Below are 17,002 nucleotides of genomic sequence, written 5' to 3'. Positions count from 1 at the left end.
TGTTGAGATGGGCGTGTTCTTCTAATGCACTCTGGGATGCGATGGCAGCTGTCTGTATCCAAGAGAGAGTGGCCCTCACACTAACCAGAGGCAGACATACAGCTTTTCCCCTGCCCTTTAAAAAATCATCCCCTTCTTCCTTCCTTTTTTCCTTTTGCCGCAATTTATCACCAGGGTGTCCAATTTTGGATGAGCTGCAGGCTTCTTGGGCAAATGGATGAGCAGTAAATGGATGAATCTTTTTATAAATGAAATTGTCTCACTCTGTCATTTCTTCATCCTGTTTTGTGAGCCTTTTTATACTTGTGTTATTGTGAACAAGCACAGACGTCTGGTATATGAAGAATGCATGTGATGGGACACTCACTCCCTAGTGGTTTTACATTAGATTGGGTAATCTAGGTATGTCATTGTGTGGTTTTAAAAATGACGTTTTTTACTTTATATGGTCTTGCTGCTCTTGCAGGTTTTTCTGGTGGTGGTGGGATGGATGTGAGGTGTTTTGATAACTGCATCCTATTGCATAAGAAAAGCTGATTGTTCTTGAAACATTTCTCATTTTGTTTTATTTTTTTATTTTTTATTTTTCTGCTTTGTTTCCAGTGTGCATGAGAAACTCTACAGCAGAATTCACCATGCACCATTAAGACACTAGGCGGATTTCCATTCACCTATTTTTATGTGATTTTGGCTTATCAAGTTATCACATACATTTTTTTTAATTTGGAAACACCAAGATGCAAATAATTTCATCAAAAAATGTCCGTACTTGGCATGCAACAAGAAGAAATAAACATAATGGCCAGGAAATATGAGTTTGTTTCCAAAACATATTCATTTGTGGCCACATTTCATTGATTCATTCACTAATTTTAGTTAAATCATGGCCATGTTGTACTAATTCGTTTCTTTGTTTGATTTTAGTTAAATCTATAATTGAATACGCAGTGTGGGATGGCATGTAAACTCTGCTTTATTCTTGTTTGTGTAATAATCCAATCATTCACATAAATTAAATTCACAACTTGGATGGTAACATAGCTTCTTACAGAAACATATTGATGTTTATGTGTGCATAGTCTGATTCTTATGAGCTAATTCTTTTAATGGAATCATTCCTGATTTCTAACACGCACTCATCGCGTTCAGTGCGTTCTTGCGGCTATCAGAGTAGAAACTAAAGCTAATGCTTTCCGTATGTGTATAATCTCTGGCCGCATTCATATGTAAATTGCGTGATCTTATTTTGTCCAGTAGATCAAAAGATCTGGGGAAAAAAACATACAAACCCCTCCCCTCGAAGAAATCAGGACAGAAGTGGTTGAAAATGGACAAAAGAGACGGATTCAACCCTCTATAATGCAAGTAAATCACTCGCAATGCTGCATTGTCATGAAAGTTTATCATTTGCAGGCATTTTTAAGCCATGCAAATTTAAACATTCAAGTGCAAGAAGAAGCAAAAGATAACTAGCGCAGGCTGTGTGAGAAGTTTTGTGTGTGCAAACTGCACATCCGAATCATACCGAATTTAGCTCTTTCATGTCGTCTTGTGCTTGAATGGACAATTTAGCACAAAAAATGTCAAAATGCCTGTCTTGGCCGAGTATCCTAGTAAACATAGTCGGTTATATGTTATGTGAACATAAACAGTCGATAAATAAAATGCATGTGTACAATATCAGTATATTGGATCTGTGCATTAAATCTTAAAGTGACAGCAGATTAATATTCCTGCTGCTGTCTATGTTTTTAATGTTAATCGAACAACAGACTCGCTACAAAAAAGTCACTCAATGCTCTTGACTGAATAACGTTTGTACATAATGTACCTAATTTGTATCTGTTAGATCTACATGAAACAGCACTGTTTATTTAATTTGCGTCTTTGTTCTATTGTGTTTATTGCTATTGCTTGTAGTTTGATTATTTGTTTTTATTTTATTACAATAAGATTTTATTACAATAAAAAGTCAAGTCAATTCCATGTAAAAAGTCTGGCGAGGAAAATTTTCTAGCCAATGGCGACAGTGTGTCCGCATAGGGTTGGGTTTAAAATACCAGGTGTGAACGGGTATGTGTCTCCCTCATCTATTTGTGATCGACCAAAATGCATCTTAATTCCAGGTGTAAACAGGGCTAGAGCTGTTCTTGAGTTACTCACTGAACCACTCACTCACTGACTAAAAGTGTCACATCCAATTCAAAATTGAGTAATTAATTAATAGTGTACTTAAAAAATAAAATTAAGTTCTGCGACACTAGCATAACCAAACATGTACAAAAAAGTACTAAAGTAATTAAGGAATTTAGTTTTATGTGTACTTAAAAAATCAAATGTAATTTTTGCGCCTCTAGCATAACCAAACAAGTACTAAAAGAATTAAGGAATTGAAAGCAGAATTGTTCAATTGTGATTCCAGTTGTTAGTGTATGAAGCAGTTAATGGCTGTGTGTCTGCAGGGTACATCCAATGATTTACTGCGCCCAGATACAACTCCAATATCTAGTGAGTGGCTCTTCCTCTCATAAGCGATCAATCTCTCTTTCCACCTTCTACTTTTAGTATGGCTTTTAAAGTGAAATCCTTATACTGAATTTGGCAACACAATAAAGATGTACACCCATATGCTGCTGAACAATTGAGATGCATTGTTTTTGGAATAACATTGTGACGAGGCATGTGGTGCAGTTCTGTTCTGTCTCTCTTCAGGTCTGCTTCCTTTTTCTCAACGTTATTCTTGTTTTTGACACGTTATGGGGCACACAGCCTTTCTCAGGCAGGTCCAGATATAAATAAAAATGCAGAGAGCATCAACACCTTTTCATTTGGACTGTGGTTCATTGTTCACACATCACCTTACTGTAAGTGGTCGACACACATACACACACACGCACACATCCTACATATTGCGTTTCCTGGTTGTTTCTTCTATATGTTAGAGTAGAAATGAAGATATATTAATGAATTGGATACACATCATTTTATTTCTTGCCCTAAAGCTGGCTCTATCCGCATTTTCTCTTTCATGCATATAAACAGTCACGCTTACTCACATTTACTAGTCTGATCTTTTCACACGTTTATTCACACTCTCGCACACCCACAAATCGCTCAGTTTCTACTGCACTCACACCTTATGTTCAGTGGCTGAATGATCATGAGTAGAAATGTCAGAGGCTCTCTCAATCGCTCACACTGCCATGATTAAATCGCTGGAGGTCACCATGTCGCTGTGCTGTTGGTTTCTTGTAGGCGTTCCTACTCTAAACACTGACTGATCACTGTCTGTACTTTCATTGGAAGTTCCTGCTCATTTGAATAAAGTTTGCATATTGTCAGTGGTCTTAGTCATATAAATATATGCTGTGATTTGCGCTATATGTATATTAGGTATGCGATGGTATCAAATTTTCACATCATGATAATTGCTGAAATAATCACACACAATGAACATGACGTAGAGGCCCACTGTTGTGCACCATAACTTGAAATCAAGGATTTAAATTTGTCGATCATGCGTGTCCAGTGACAGCTGAACTGTCCACATCCGATTCACATGGACCGATCGTTGCGCACAGAGGCCTACACTGGTGTTCTCAGCACTTTCAAAATAAAAGTCCCACACGCTGTCAAAATAAATTTCCTGCTTCGAGTTTACAAAGACATTTTGGCTGCATCCGAAAACTCATCTGAAAAATGCTGCCTTCGGAGGACGCATTGTAAGGTAGGAACTAAGGCATCAAGGCATTTCCAAATCCGATGTTAGCTTCACTTCCTGTCTCCTGAGATGCCTTCATCTGATTGATTTTTGAAGGCAGCATAGATGTATCCTTCGCTGCCTTTGATATCTTTCAATCCTGTGCTTTCTTTTTGGTGACAGTTGAGCCAGAAAAAGAAAGATGGCATCTGAAAGTTGCGTTTGCTGGTCAGTTTGTGTGTAAATGTAATGTTTTTGACCTACATTTTCCACTTCTGATGTAATTTCTAGCGAGAAATTACTATTATAGTAATTAAATATTTGTTTAGTTCTCACCAAAGCTCACTCTATTTAGCTGTAGTAGATCATTAAACTGTTTCGCCTACTCAGAAGTCTGTCTGAAATCAGTTTCATGCACAGATGCTGCCTGCAGAGTCATTGCCTATAAGGCAGCGAGACAAGTCAGCTGCCTAATTTTTCGGATACAGATTTTTTATCGGTCATAACTTCTGGACAAACATAGCGCAGATACTGAAAAGATTTCTTGTGTGCATGCGTCCAGTGCGTGTGTTCATACACACTGTCAAATGAAGTATACTTTGAAAGGCTACATATTCCGCTGTATGCGTACGTTCAGCGTTCACACCAAAACTGAAGTATATTTTGGGCTTAAAGTATCTACAGGGTGGGCCATTTATATGGATACACCGTAATAACATGGGAATGGTTGGTGATATTAAAGTCCTGTTTGTGGCACATTAGTATATGTCATGGTCACCACCCATCTTGAGGAGTTTGCCCCCTCACATATACTAATGTGCCACAAACAGGACTTTAATATCACCAACCATTCCCATGTTATTACGGTGTATCCATATAAATGGCCCACCCTGGAGAATTATTCATGGTATTTTGAAGTGCCCACAAAAACAATGTATGTGTGTTCATTACCGCAACATGGCATATTCCTGAATACCAGCACATAATGTATATCTCATCATGGGAGTCTCCACTCTGAAGTGTTCAGACAGCCAATGTGTCTCTGGTTTAAGCTTTAATTCTTTTCACCTCTTCTATTAATCTTTCATTGCTGTTAACCTTTAATTAGAGAAGTGTCAATGCTTTATTACTTCATTTGTTGCTTAAATAATGGCTTCATATATTTTTCTCTTCCACTTACTCAAGTCCAAATCTCTTCTCCTCATCTTTCTATTTTTCTTTCTATTTTTCTTTCTATTTTTCTTTCTTTCTTTCTTTCTTTCTTTCTTTCTTTCTTTCTTTCTTTCTTTCTTTCTTTCTTTCTTTCTTTCTTTCTTTCTTTCTTTCTTTCTTTCTTTCTTTCTTTCTTTCTTTCTTTCTTTCTTTCTTTCTTTCTTTCTTTCTTTCTTTCTTTCTTTCTTTCTTTCTTTCTTTCTTTCTTTCTTTCTTTCTTTCTTTCTTTCTTTCTTTCTTTCTCACTATCACAGGCTTTTAGCTGCATTTTTCTCTGACTGCTTACTGTATATCTCTCAAACTGCGTGTCACACACTCTCATATGCTTAAAATTGACACTGTTAGCCCAAAAAAACCTCTCAGAATATCTCTCCCAGAAAAAAAAAACAAAAAAAAGAGCGTGCCGTTTAGGGGATGTGCTTAAGTCATCAGTAACACGCTGACAGCAACATGCCTGCGTGTCTTCAACACGCAGCTAACAATCTATTCAGGCTGCTATATAAATTGATGTTCTAAATGGGCCTGCACTAATGTGAACGTTTATTTACAAGCAGCGTTGCTTTCTCTCTCTCCCTCCTATTGAGCCGTTCTCGTATTCATGGGTAAAGCTTTTGAAAAAATCTAAATGTGAGCTCTCACCTCCCCCCACCCACCTGATGTCCTCCTCCATAGTCCTCATAAATGATAATCACAATCTCTCCTCCCAGCTCTTCCCCTGAAAAGTCATTTCACTCAATAGCTTTTTGTGTTCCTGGAAAACTGTACATGCAAGCGTACATTGGATTTCTCCCTCTATTGTATGTGTATATTTTAGTGTAATTAGCCTGTGTTTTTCCTGAGCGTAAAGGCCAGTGTAGGCAGATTGTCTGAGCTCCAGAGCTCAGCCCCACCAGAGCCTGATTACAGCTTACTGTAGTCATTTTCTAAATAGCTCACTTCCACTCCACTTTCCTCCCTCTATCCTTTCTTCTCCCACATTCAGCCTCCCATGCACACAAAGAAAGAGAAAAAGCAGTGGAGTCTTTTAGAAAAGTCTTTTATCAGATGCGGTCTGACCCAAACATCCCCAGCCATTGAGAATCCAGACTCACTTTCTCTCTTCCTGTCTTTCTCTCCCTCTAACAGATAGAGTTTTTCCACCAGCTCTGATATGACAGAGGTGAATTTATGTGTGTTTTGACTTTGGAGCAGTTTGGACTGTTCTGATGGAACTTTTTGCTTCACATATTTATAATTTTATACCAGTCATCCAGGTCAACAAGATTTTTTTATTGTTTTTTGAAAGAAGTCTCTTATACTCACCAAGGCTGCATATCAAAAATACAGTAAAACAGTATTGTGAAATATTACAATATAAAATAACATTTTATTTTAATATATATTTAAAAATGTAATTTATTCCAGTAATGGCATTATACCAGTTATCAGAAATCATTTTAATATGCTGATTTGCTGCTTAAGAAACATTTATTATTATTATTAATGGAATATTAATTATTATTAAAAAAAATCAGGATTCTCTGATGCATTGAAAGTTCAAAAGAAATTAGAAATCTTTTATTACGTTGGAAATGTCTTTACTGTCACAACAATTTAATGTATCCTTGCTGAATAAAGTAAGGGGCATATAAGATTAATCTATAGGAATGCACCTAAAATTGCAACCGATAATTATTTTTATGGAATATTTATGTTTATGTATTTTTAATCGTATGTGAATTTTCGCATCGAGTATGAAAAAATATATTCATTTTAAGATTAGCTAAAGATTACATTTTAATAGTGTTATTAAATAAGTCGTTTTTTAAAAGTTAAAGCTCCAATATGTAAAAAAAAAAAATTCACCACAAGAGGGCGCAGTTTCCAACAATAACAAAGGCGAAGCTTGATGACGCTATGAAGGAGGTGACGATAAGAGATGTCGTTTTTAATGCGTTTTCACCATCTAGCGATGTATCTAAATGGAATTAATGAATCATGATCACGGATGAGGTAATTTATTCGTTTTTGTATTACCTGTATGTCTGATCGTATTATTTTATGTCATCATAATTAATGAACTGCAAGGAACGTGAAATGTTGTGCTATATTATCCCGTTACAACTTACAGCTATTTGTCATTAATCCATATCTATTTAAATCATCTTTACTGTAACTATTACGTTACTTGTACAATAAAAAACATTTGATTTGCTTACCTGTATCAATACACTCGCGAGAGCAGAGTCTCTGTCAAGTCCAAGATTGTCGCGCAGCTCTCTCCATCTCGAAAACGCCTGGCCGATATTTACCCGGGTTTTATTCCTCTGTTTGTCACACAGTCTGCGTGTATCCGAATATGGACGCTTTCGTTTTGTTGGCACCTCAATACTCGCCAAAGAGTAATCGTGATTCATAACAGCTATAACCATACAGTCTATCTATGGCTATAACGCATAACCACCACTTCCACATTTGACCATGTGATATTCCGGTGTGGTGTAATATCACATGGTCCACACCGGAAAAAAAGGATAGTGCAGACATTGCGTCACTGAGAGGCGACATTTCTTTTCCGGGACGGACAGTTATTTAAAATCGGAATTTCTCTGAAATAAAAAATCTTTGGTGACTTTTGAGATATTGTAAGTACACAACTGGAGGAAATATATCACACTGTGCAAGTTATTTTCGGAAATTTTATTACAAAATTGTTACATATTGGACCTTTAAACTTTGAGTAAGCGTTAGATTACAGCAAACGTAATCTTAATGTAAAAACAAGGGCAATGACAGTGAGCATGCACAATCAAAAATAATTTATTGGCTGATATAAACACTGCTACGCCTCTGGTTGTATTTTTCTCATCTCTGTGTAGATATTTTCATCTAGACAGGACCCTGTGTTTGAGACTCAGCACGCATACAAGCACCACGTGAGGACAGAGGAGAAATCAAAGATTCAGGCTGAGAGGAACAAATGGATGAAGCACCGTCAGTGAAAAAATCAATTGAAGAAAACGAGGAGAGAAAAATATCGATCATAAGTAAACTTGTTTCATTCAATATTGAAACGTATTGATAAAGAGAGTTCAGTGTAATTAAAGTTGATTATTTTACCCAATATTTATGTGTACTTTTTATTTTTGTACTTTATTAGAGTAGTGTGCCATTAGCTTAGCAACATGCTAACAACAGTCTCTTAAAGTGAGTCGAGTCTCACATGTGGAACACTATTTGAGTTACTAATCAGTCACTCATAAAGCTTCCTCAGAAGGCATCCTATTTAGACAGAAGACAGTGAGGCAGCTCACAAGGTTTCAGATAAGAGCTCAGGTATATCTGATAAAGAGCGAGCATGTTGGTTTCTTACCCTGCTGCGCTGTTAGTGCACTGCCAGGATTTTAATGAGCTGCCATCATGACCTTTCACTACATACTAGCCTAACTCTTTGTTTCTTGCTCTCTCTCTCTCCCTTTTTCTGTCTGGCCTTGTGCTGCCTTGTCAGAGTTGTTTGGTTTATAATTGCTTCTTGTCTGAACTGTTTGTCTACTTATACATGTTTTAATCGTTTCCGTCTGGTGTCAGTGTGCAGTGAGATGATGTAGTACATGTTTGTATGCGTAGTTTCTCACCACAAATCACCAGCGCTATCCATCGCTGTTGCTGATTCAGAGAGGGTGGAATGACTCAAGCTGCCACATGCAGCACCTGGTATAATACAGCAATTTGGGTGTCCGCACCATGCCAAAATGCTTCACGACATGACCCAATCACACAGCCCATCAGATGATATTTAACATTCAGTGTACTGTTATAGAGTGCTACAGTTGGGTTCGAGAAGTAAAAATCCCATTAATTGTCATGATGGGGAGTTGATTTTAAAGAAAAACTTATTTTTTTCTGTGTGAAATTTATTCTGTGTGAAATTCGGTCCCTTACAGTGAGCTACTATTAATTGATAGTGTATATGCTTCTGTTGAAGCTATCATCTTATGCCAAAAACTACATTACACCTAGTTTCACCTGGGAACTGCCTCAATTCTTCATGGCATGGATTCAATACGGTATATTTTGGTCCATATTGACATTGGTAGCATCGTTTATTGGTTGCACATCCATGATGAGACTCTCCCGTTCCACTCTCCCGAGATCTGTGGAGTCTATCTGAGTGTAGTGAACTCATTGTCATGTTCAAGAAACCAGTTTGAGATGATTTGATCTTTGTTATCCTGCTGGGTTCAGCCATCAGAAGATGGGTACACACACTGTATAAATGGATGTCATAAATGGATGAACATGGTGGTCAGCAACAATACTCAGGAAGGCTGTGGCATTTAAACAATGTGGAGGTACATATATTCTGTAAACCAGATGGTTGTATCCCAGTAGATCAGCATTTTCTGAAATTCTCAGACCACAAAATCAAACTCAACAACCATGCCACCTTCAAAGTCACTTAAATCACATTTCTTTCCCATTCTGAAGCTCAGTTTAACCTTTACCAGTTCGTCTTGACCATGTCTACATTCTTAAAGGCATTGAGTTGCTGCCATTTGATTGGCTGATTCGATATATGCATTACCTAGCAGTTGATCACTCTGGGGATGGAGGAGGGTAATTAGCTCCTGAGCAATGCTATAAAGCTGTTGATAATACTGAATGGATCTTATATGTTGTGATAGGCGTCATATTCACATATACGTAGACACTGATGCGAGCTTGACTGACGTGACCTGCCAGAACTAACGCTATGCTTGATGTGAAAGTTTGGAATTTAGCAAAGGTCACCTTAGATCACAGCACTCACACTAGAAGACGGGTAGAGGATGTGAAGGTGAAGAAAGAGAGAGAGATGAAGTGCCTGAGGCACGGTCAGAGCACTCTGGCTGGTATGTTTGATGTTAAATTGAAGTTCAGATTTCATATTAAGTGTGTTTTGCCTGCTGCTGTACGATTAGTAAGAGTGGCTTGGGTACGAGAAGGGTTTTTGCTGCTCTGAACACACTCGGTTGACAAAAAAGATGATTAAAGAGAAGGATATTTAGATATTCTGATATTCTAACCTTCACTTGATTAGTTAGTTGGTTGGTTAATTGATGTGAATCCAAAGTTTTGCAGCTATCATTGCTAAGTTTATCACTGGTTCTTTTATCACTGGTTCTCTGCCATGCAATTCATTTGCTCACATAAATATGTGTGAAATTGCACTCAAACGCACATTTGAATTAATGTTTGGATGCATTCCTCACGACACACTTGATTAGAAGACTTGCTGAGTTTTAATGAATTCAGTGAAAATGTGTGTGTAAAACTGACAGATGGTAATTATCTCATTGCTCCTGTTATGTTGGAAAATGATCCAAAACATGTTTGTGAGTCATTTGTTTTGCACCTTTTCTTAATGCACACCATCCCTTTAAAATCATATAATCGCGTAATTCTAAATCAAAAGACACATTTTGAATTTTTTGTTTTATTTAATATCACAATTGAGTTATTTTTGTATTTTTATTAACCATAATGAAGACTGTAGGCCTCCATCAGTTCACAAACCTCAAACCTCTAATATTACATGTATCAGTGGATTGTTGTTGTCTTCTCTCTGTATTTTGGACTGTGTTCTTTACTTTTATTTTTATATATTTTTGCTTTTATTTATTTTATTTGGTCATTTTAGAAGTTCAACAAACTTGTTTAATTTCAGCAATTTCAATTAACAAAGGACATTTTTCATAGGTTTAGTTAACAATAATTACACTAAACAATTATTGAATGCAAAAATGCTGCACAACACGACTCAATCACAGCTAATCAGAACATATCTGGTGTTCAGTTATGTGAAGTGGGGCTTCTCAATTGTGGCAAAATCATAATCATCAATCGATGTTGTAATCATGATTATTTAACACAATTAGTGGGCAATAAGACCAAAACCTTATACAAGTGTTTTGGGTTTTTTTTACAAGAATTTTTTTTAATTCTTGATACCAATTTCGATACTACAGCAGAAACTAATTCTAGGCACAATTAAAATTACTAAAATGGGACAAATACAGTAGAAATAAATAAATAAACAATGCTTTTTCATGTAAGTCTATCTAACAATATAGTATTCAGCTTAAAGCCTACTTAGAAACTGAATAAAGTAATCAAATGTAAAAATATAACACTATATACTGCAACACTACACTCTCTTCACTGTATGAATTATATTTACATAGATTCTTTTTAAAGCTACTAAAGTTATTAGTCAAGAGCAGTGAGTGATTTCCCTTTTTCTTTTGTTGTTTGATTGTCAGTCAGACATCCTCTTGGGCGGGCCTTGGCCAAGAAAAGCTGCGATAGAGTCCAGACCTTCTGCCGTCAGTCTGAAGGTCTGGCTACGCGAGACTAGAACCAAAGTGAATGACATTGACATAGTAGGGGCTTTCGCACCGGGTAGTTCTAGGAACTTAGTACTAGGAACTAGCCACCAGAGTGGTTCCCCGAGAACGAAATGTTCCCCTAGTCCTAGGGCCATTTTCCTGGTTGCATTCGCACTGCCAGTAGGAACTCTGAAGTGACGTAAGCCACACTTGTTGTTGTGACTTTTATTTTGATGGTGCTGAGAAATCCAGAGCCTGAGCGCACAGTGCTCCTATTCTCCATTAGTTTATGATCTGTTTAAGTCTGTCCTGTCTAATACGTTATTAGATACTGTTATACAAAGAAAGTAGACAGTATATGAAAAAGTATTTGCATTTTCCGTATGGTTGATGTCCAATGTCGCTAGCTGAGCAGATGTACATAATCATGTTTTGCTTGGCCCAAAGTTGTGTTGGATTTTCTCCTCAGCGTAACGGTTGAGAGGTCCATCTATCACTGTTTTCCATGTTCGTAGAGTTAGTTTGTGGAGTAAATATAAAGGCTATAATCTGTGTGTACACAGGTTTTTTTTTAATGGCGGGTGCCGGTGTTTTCCATACGTTCGGCCAATCAGTAACGTCACGGATAGTTCCTATAGTGCTGGTTTAGACCCTACTCTGAAGTAGGAGCTAATTTAGTTCCCCCAAAAGGAGTTCCTAGAACTAAAATCATTCCTAGTTCCTGCGGTGCGAACATGCCAAAAAGCGGGTACCGCCAGTAGTTCTAGGAAGTAGGAACTATGAAAAGGTTCCTCTGGTGCGTAAGTTCCTAGTGTTGGGCCGGAACTTGGTACTGAGGTGCTTACAGTAATATCTAATTTTCCTTTTTTTCTCTCTTTTTTCTTTTCTTTTTCTTCTCTATAGTGTGAGGCGGAGTGTTTGGCCCATGTTGCTCTAGGAGTGAGTGAGTGTGTGTGTGTGTGTGAGTGTGGGTGTGTGTGTGAGTGTGTGCGTGTGTGTGTGAGTGTGTGTATGAGATGCTGGCCTGTCTGCCAGGGCCAGGTGATCTCTCCCTTCAGCTCCACCCCCACTCGCAGATGAACACTGGACTTCAGAAATGTAAGTACCGAAACAAAAACAAAAAAACAGTTTAAATTTCTATCATCACTCACCAAACCGTTTTGTTCTTATGTGGAGCATAAAAGAAGATAATAAATAAAATAAGCAGAATGTTGATGCTGCTTTTTTTCATAAAATGAAGATTATAGGTGACCAGGGAAAGTGAATCTCCAAAAATGACAAAAAGCACCATAAAGTAGTCCAAATGAATCATGTGCTATGTTCCAACTCTTGAAGTTACATGAGAGTTTTGTGTGAAAAAAGACAGAAAATCATTATTCACTGATAAACTATTTCAGCTATAAGATCTTAAACACTTTTGTGTATTTTCAAAATGTTTGCGAGAATAATGACTTACATTTTGTTTAGTTTTTCCTCACCCAACTGTATCACAGAGCTTCAGAAAAATATAGCACATCACTCATTTTTAAAGATTTACAAATATAGCAGGGAGTACATCAGGATAAACAGGGGAGACATTTTATATTTTTAGGTTTTGTTGAACTTCTGCCTTCAAAATTAAAGACAATGGTTTATTTCCCCTATTTTTACATTTATTTATATATTTAGCTAAAAGACATTTTTGATCATTTTCACAAAGTTTCATGGCCCCCCGACCTCGACATTACATTCAGTAACATTAGGCAGTTTTAATTTATATGCTGTTTAATGTTGATGATCGCGTTATTTTACATATGCTTACATAATGATACACACTTACATATCTACTTACATATGATATCGCTTGTTTCTGCATATTCTTCGCATGTGTTTTGATCAGGAGATTCAGTACTCTTCCAGAAGATGTGTAATAGCGTATAACAGTGAAAACACGGAAAGCCGGACATTTCCGTCAACAATACTCCTCATGATAAGACATATAGTGTAGGAAACAAATAAAACATTTAACTAAACAGTTGAAACTGGGCATGATGTGATACTCCACGAATGAGCAGAAATCTTACCAAAAACAAACTGCACAGAAAACAAGCCGAATGAAGACAACTACATAATAAATAAAATAATGTTTTTCTATGTAAACCACAAAAGTGCCTCACACATAATTACTACTTTTATGGTGCTTTTTGTCATCTTTTGCTTTAATGGTCTGGAAAAGTGCATCTTTCTGGATTGAACAGAAGAAAGTAAGTCAACCAGTTTTGAAACGACATGAAGGTGAATAAATTATGACAGAATTTTCATTTTTTTGAGTGAATATTCCTTTCATGCTCCTGTTTACCTTCCTCTCAGCAGTCTCAAATGAACCTGACAAATATTCTTTCATGCTGTGCATGTTATGTGTCTGTTTTAATACCACAAATTCATACAGACGTTGTCAAAAATGGCAATTAAGTGCATTGAAGAAATGACAAGATTAAAACGGATCTATAAAAGCAGATAAATGTCTGACAAGAAACTAAACAGAACCGAGAAAGAAAGGAAATGGAATGAGGGGGGGAAAGAGAGCAGTGTGTGAGCAAAAGCATATTTGCTGAGACAGATTGTCAAATCCCAGGATTTTTATTAGGGCGGTTTACAAGGACAGACACCTGCTGAACCACACCGCTCACAGAGAGATAGATTGAGGCAGATAAGTGGCATACAGAGGCAGCGAGAAAATGAGAGTCAGACAAACAGAGAAACTGAGTCAGGCAAGGAGGGAAAAGGATACGTACAGACAGAGTATCTCGCCTTCTCCGTCTGTGGGCAGACATCCTGTCAGATTAGCTCTCCATCAGGATGACAAATGATGCTATGGAGACACGCGGCCGGGGGAGTGCCGATGGCCCGGAGACTGATGAGTCTCACATCGCCTCAGGAAGACCCTCATCAGGCGGCAATTACTGAGAGGCTGAGGACATATCTTTAACTGCAGGAGAGAACAGAAATCACAGAAAGATGGAAGTCGTATTTCTAACTAGTGGGAATGCAGAAAGAGATGGAGTCATACTACTAACTACAGGAATTACAGGGGGAGAACAGGTAGGAAAGAGGAACTCGAGGCATACATCTGATGCATTAAACATTGCACAAAACCGCAAGACTCAATGAAGTTAGACCTATAACTACAGGCAAAGAGTGTTTGTCTCTGAAGAGAGCAACTGTAGAGGATTCCTTCATTTGCCACGTGCTTTGCTGTGATGTTACTGATGTTGTTTTATAGAACGTCACAGAAATGCCAATGAACTGGACAAAAACATAAATGAAAATCAAGCTTTAATGGTCCACATCCAGTCCCTTTTTTTACCTGGTGGTAAAAAAAAAAAAAACCTAACTTATTTGTTTTCATTTCTCTGATAATTCCATTTATTTAATAGTGCATAGCCATGTGTTAGCCAATAAATGGGCAGAAACTTCTGAACAATTGATTTATGGCTGTTTTCTGATACATTGGGGCTCAAATAACACAATTTCATTCTATAAACCTCTATTTCAATTTAATCCTCTGATCAAAATATGGCTTTTAGTGTCAATTTTATATATTCAAATTGTCTCCTCCATGAAAATAAAATGTAAATGATAGAAATATTAACCTCAAGGTTGAGCTGAATGAATAATCAAATTTAAAACCGAAAAATCTAAATTGTAATATGGCTTATCAAATGTTCTTTTACACGCATGGATCTCATGATAAGTGTTATCTGTGTCTCAGGCTCGGTTTGCAGTAAATTCTGCTTCCCATAAATGTGCATTCGGAAACACGATGTGTGCCACCCTTTTTATCCGATTTTCAATTAGTGTTTTTAAACCTGTAGTGAATCCTGGTTTAAGACAAATATTAGTATTGCAATTTAAAAAAGATTTGTTATTAAATATTTTGTTATACTACAGTAATATATTTCTTATTTTGTTTAGTATTTTATTTATTAATAATAATAATAATAATAATAATAATAATAGCCCTACAAACGAGTACAGCAAACCTGAAGCTCTAATTAAAGTTACATTTTATCTGAAATATCACAATTGGGTTTAAAAAAAAAAAAAAAGAAATTTAGCCCTACCTGAACGTCATTGTGTCTCACCCATGTGATTTTTTAAATCTGGTAAATGACTGCATTTTAGGTTAACACTATCCAGTTTCCCCCCGACTTCCAAACTGAAAGATTCAGAGAAGCCTCAGTTGTTTGAAGCACTCAAAATCATGTAATGTAATGATGCATATGCTGGTTTAAACGTCCCATGGCATGTCATTAACTGCCCTTTCAAATTCATGTGCTCCCTGTTGTGGTCCAGATGATACTGGAGCACATCTGGCACTGGCACAGTTTCCCTCAGGGAACTCGGGAGACGCAGGAAGAGCCAGAATATACCTTGGAATGCAGGAATGCAAGCCATGAAAATACATTGGGTCAAAAAAAGATAGTCTTTTGTCTAAATAGAGCATGGTTTCTTTTGCTTTTCTCTCTCTGAACTCTTTCAAAGGGAGCTGAAAAGAAGGTGAGATGAGCGGGGAGGAAGAGATGGCTTTAGATGAGAAGAAAGAGATGAATAGAAGGAGGCTTTGCTTCTCCATGAGGAATAACCCTATATAAGACAATATAAGAACACCCACTCAGATCAGCAGTCTCACGGATTAAAGAGAGTTTAAAAGCGTGTGTGTGTGTGTCTGTGTGTGTGTGATGTCTGTGCTGAGGGGAAAAAGGCAGTTGGGAGATGTGTATGGTGTGCTTAGACAGAAAAGGCTGACAATAGCTGTGTAACAACCCTGTGTGTCTGTAATGGCGCTCCTGGGGTTTGGCTGATTACTGTGATCCTCAAATCACTGCTGCTGATGAGAGAGAGTGAGAGAGAGAGAGAGAGAGAGAGAGAGAGAGCGAGCGAGAGAGAGAGAGAGAGAGAGAGAGAGATGGGGGGGGGGTAGTTAGTGCAAAACACTATAGTTCAAATAGGGATAGTTCAAAAAAGAAATGAAAAATCTCTTCTGAATACAAAACACAAAAGCAGATGTTTAGAATAATGTCCAAGTTGCTTTTTACACTACCGTTCAAATGGTTGGGGTCAAGTTTTTTTTAAAGAAATCTCTTATGCTCACCAAGGCTGTATTTGGTCAAAAATACAGTCAAAGCAGTTATATTGAAAAATATATTTTCAATTTAAAATAACTTTTGGTTACACTTTATTTTAAGGTGTCTTTGTCACAATGTAATTATACATGTAGGTACTGAGTGATATTAAGTAAATACATTTATACTTACTATTATATAGCGTTAGGATTAGGGTTTGGTTTGGTTTAGGGTTAGTAGCATGTAATTAAGCATAATTTATAGTTATTACTATAGTAATTGCATGTAACATATGTAACAATGGGGGAACTGACCCCAAACATTTTAGTAGGTAGTGGTAGTAGTAGTGTACATGCAAAATTCTGAATAAACATTTGAAGCATTAAACACACATTAAGCATCATCTCTTTCAAGATCACGTGTACCTTGAGAAAAATTGTAGTCTGACTACAATGTTTATATGCTGGATGAAGCTACAGTCGCATTATCAAAGTCTGTTAGTCTGACTAAAAATAGGCCGCTACTAAAACAAGTATTTTTTTTTTTTTTTTTTTTTTAGATTAATTACGTTTATCTTAATTACTGTTTTGTCCGACTGAAATAGAACTTCTGAAGTGCATAAACACAAAGTAGATGGG

General features: G+C 37.0%; 1 protein-coding gene across 8 annotated transcripts in view; it reads left to right on the top strand.

The window, feature by feature from the left end:
- Nucleotides 1-17,002, top strand: part of fam222ba (family with sequence similarity 222 member Ba) — a 58,711-nt gene that overhangs the window by 35,497 nt on the left and 6,212 nt on the right. For 7 of the 8 annotated variants that reach the window (XM_081364919.1, XM_081364915.1, XM_081364918.1 and 4 more), the window contains one exon: nt 12,163-12,357. The exons of the other annotated variant lie outside the window; for it this stretch is intronic. In XM_081364919.1, the coding sequence (XP_081221045.1) occupies nt 12,276-12,357 (82 nt within the window). In that variant the 5' untranslated portion in view covers nt 12,163-12,275. The remainder of the gene's footprint in view (nt 1-12,162; nt 12,358-17,002) is intronic. 8 annotated transcript variants of the gene reach the window in all.

This window comes from Scardinius erythrophthalmus, assembly GCF_964197995.2.
Source record: "Scardinius erythrophthalmus genome assembly, chromosome: 5".
Taxonomy (NCBI): Eukaryota; Metazoa; Chordata; class Actinopteri; order Cypriniformes; family Leuciscidae; genus Scardinius; species Scardinius erythrophthalmus.
Note: the sequence above shows the minus strand (reverse complement) of the source record. Positions and strands in the feature narration are given on the sequence as shown.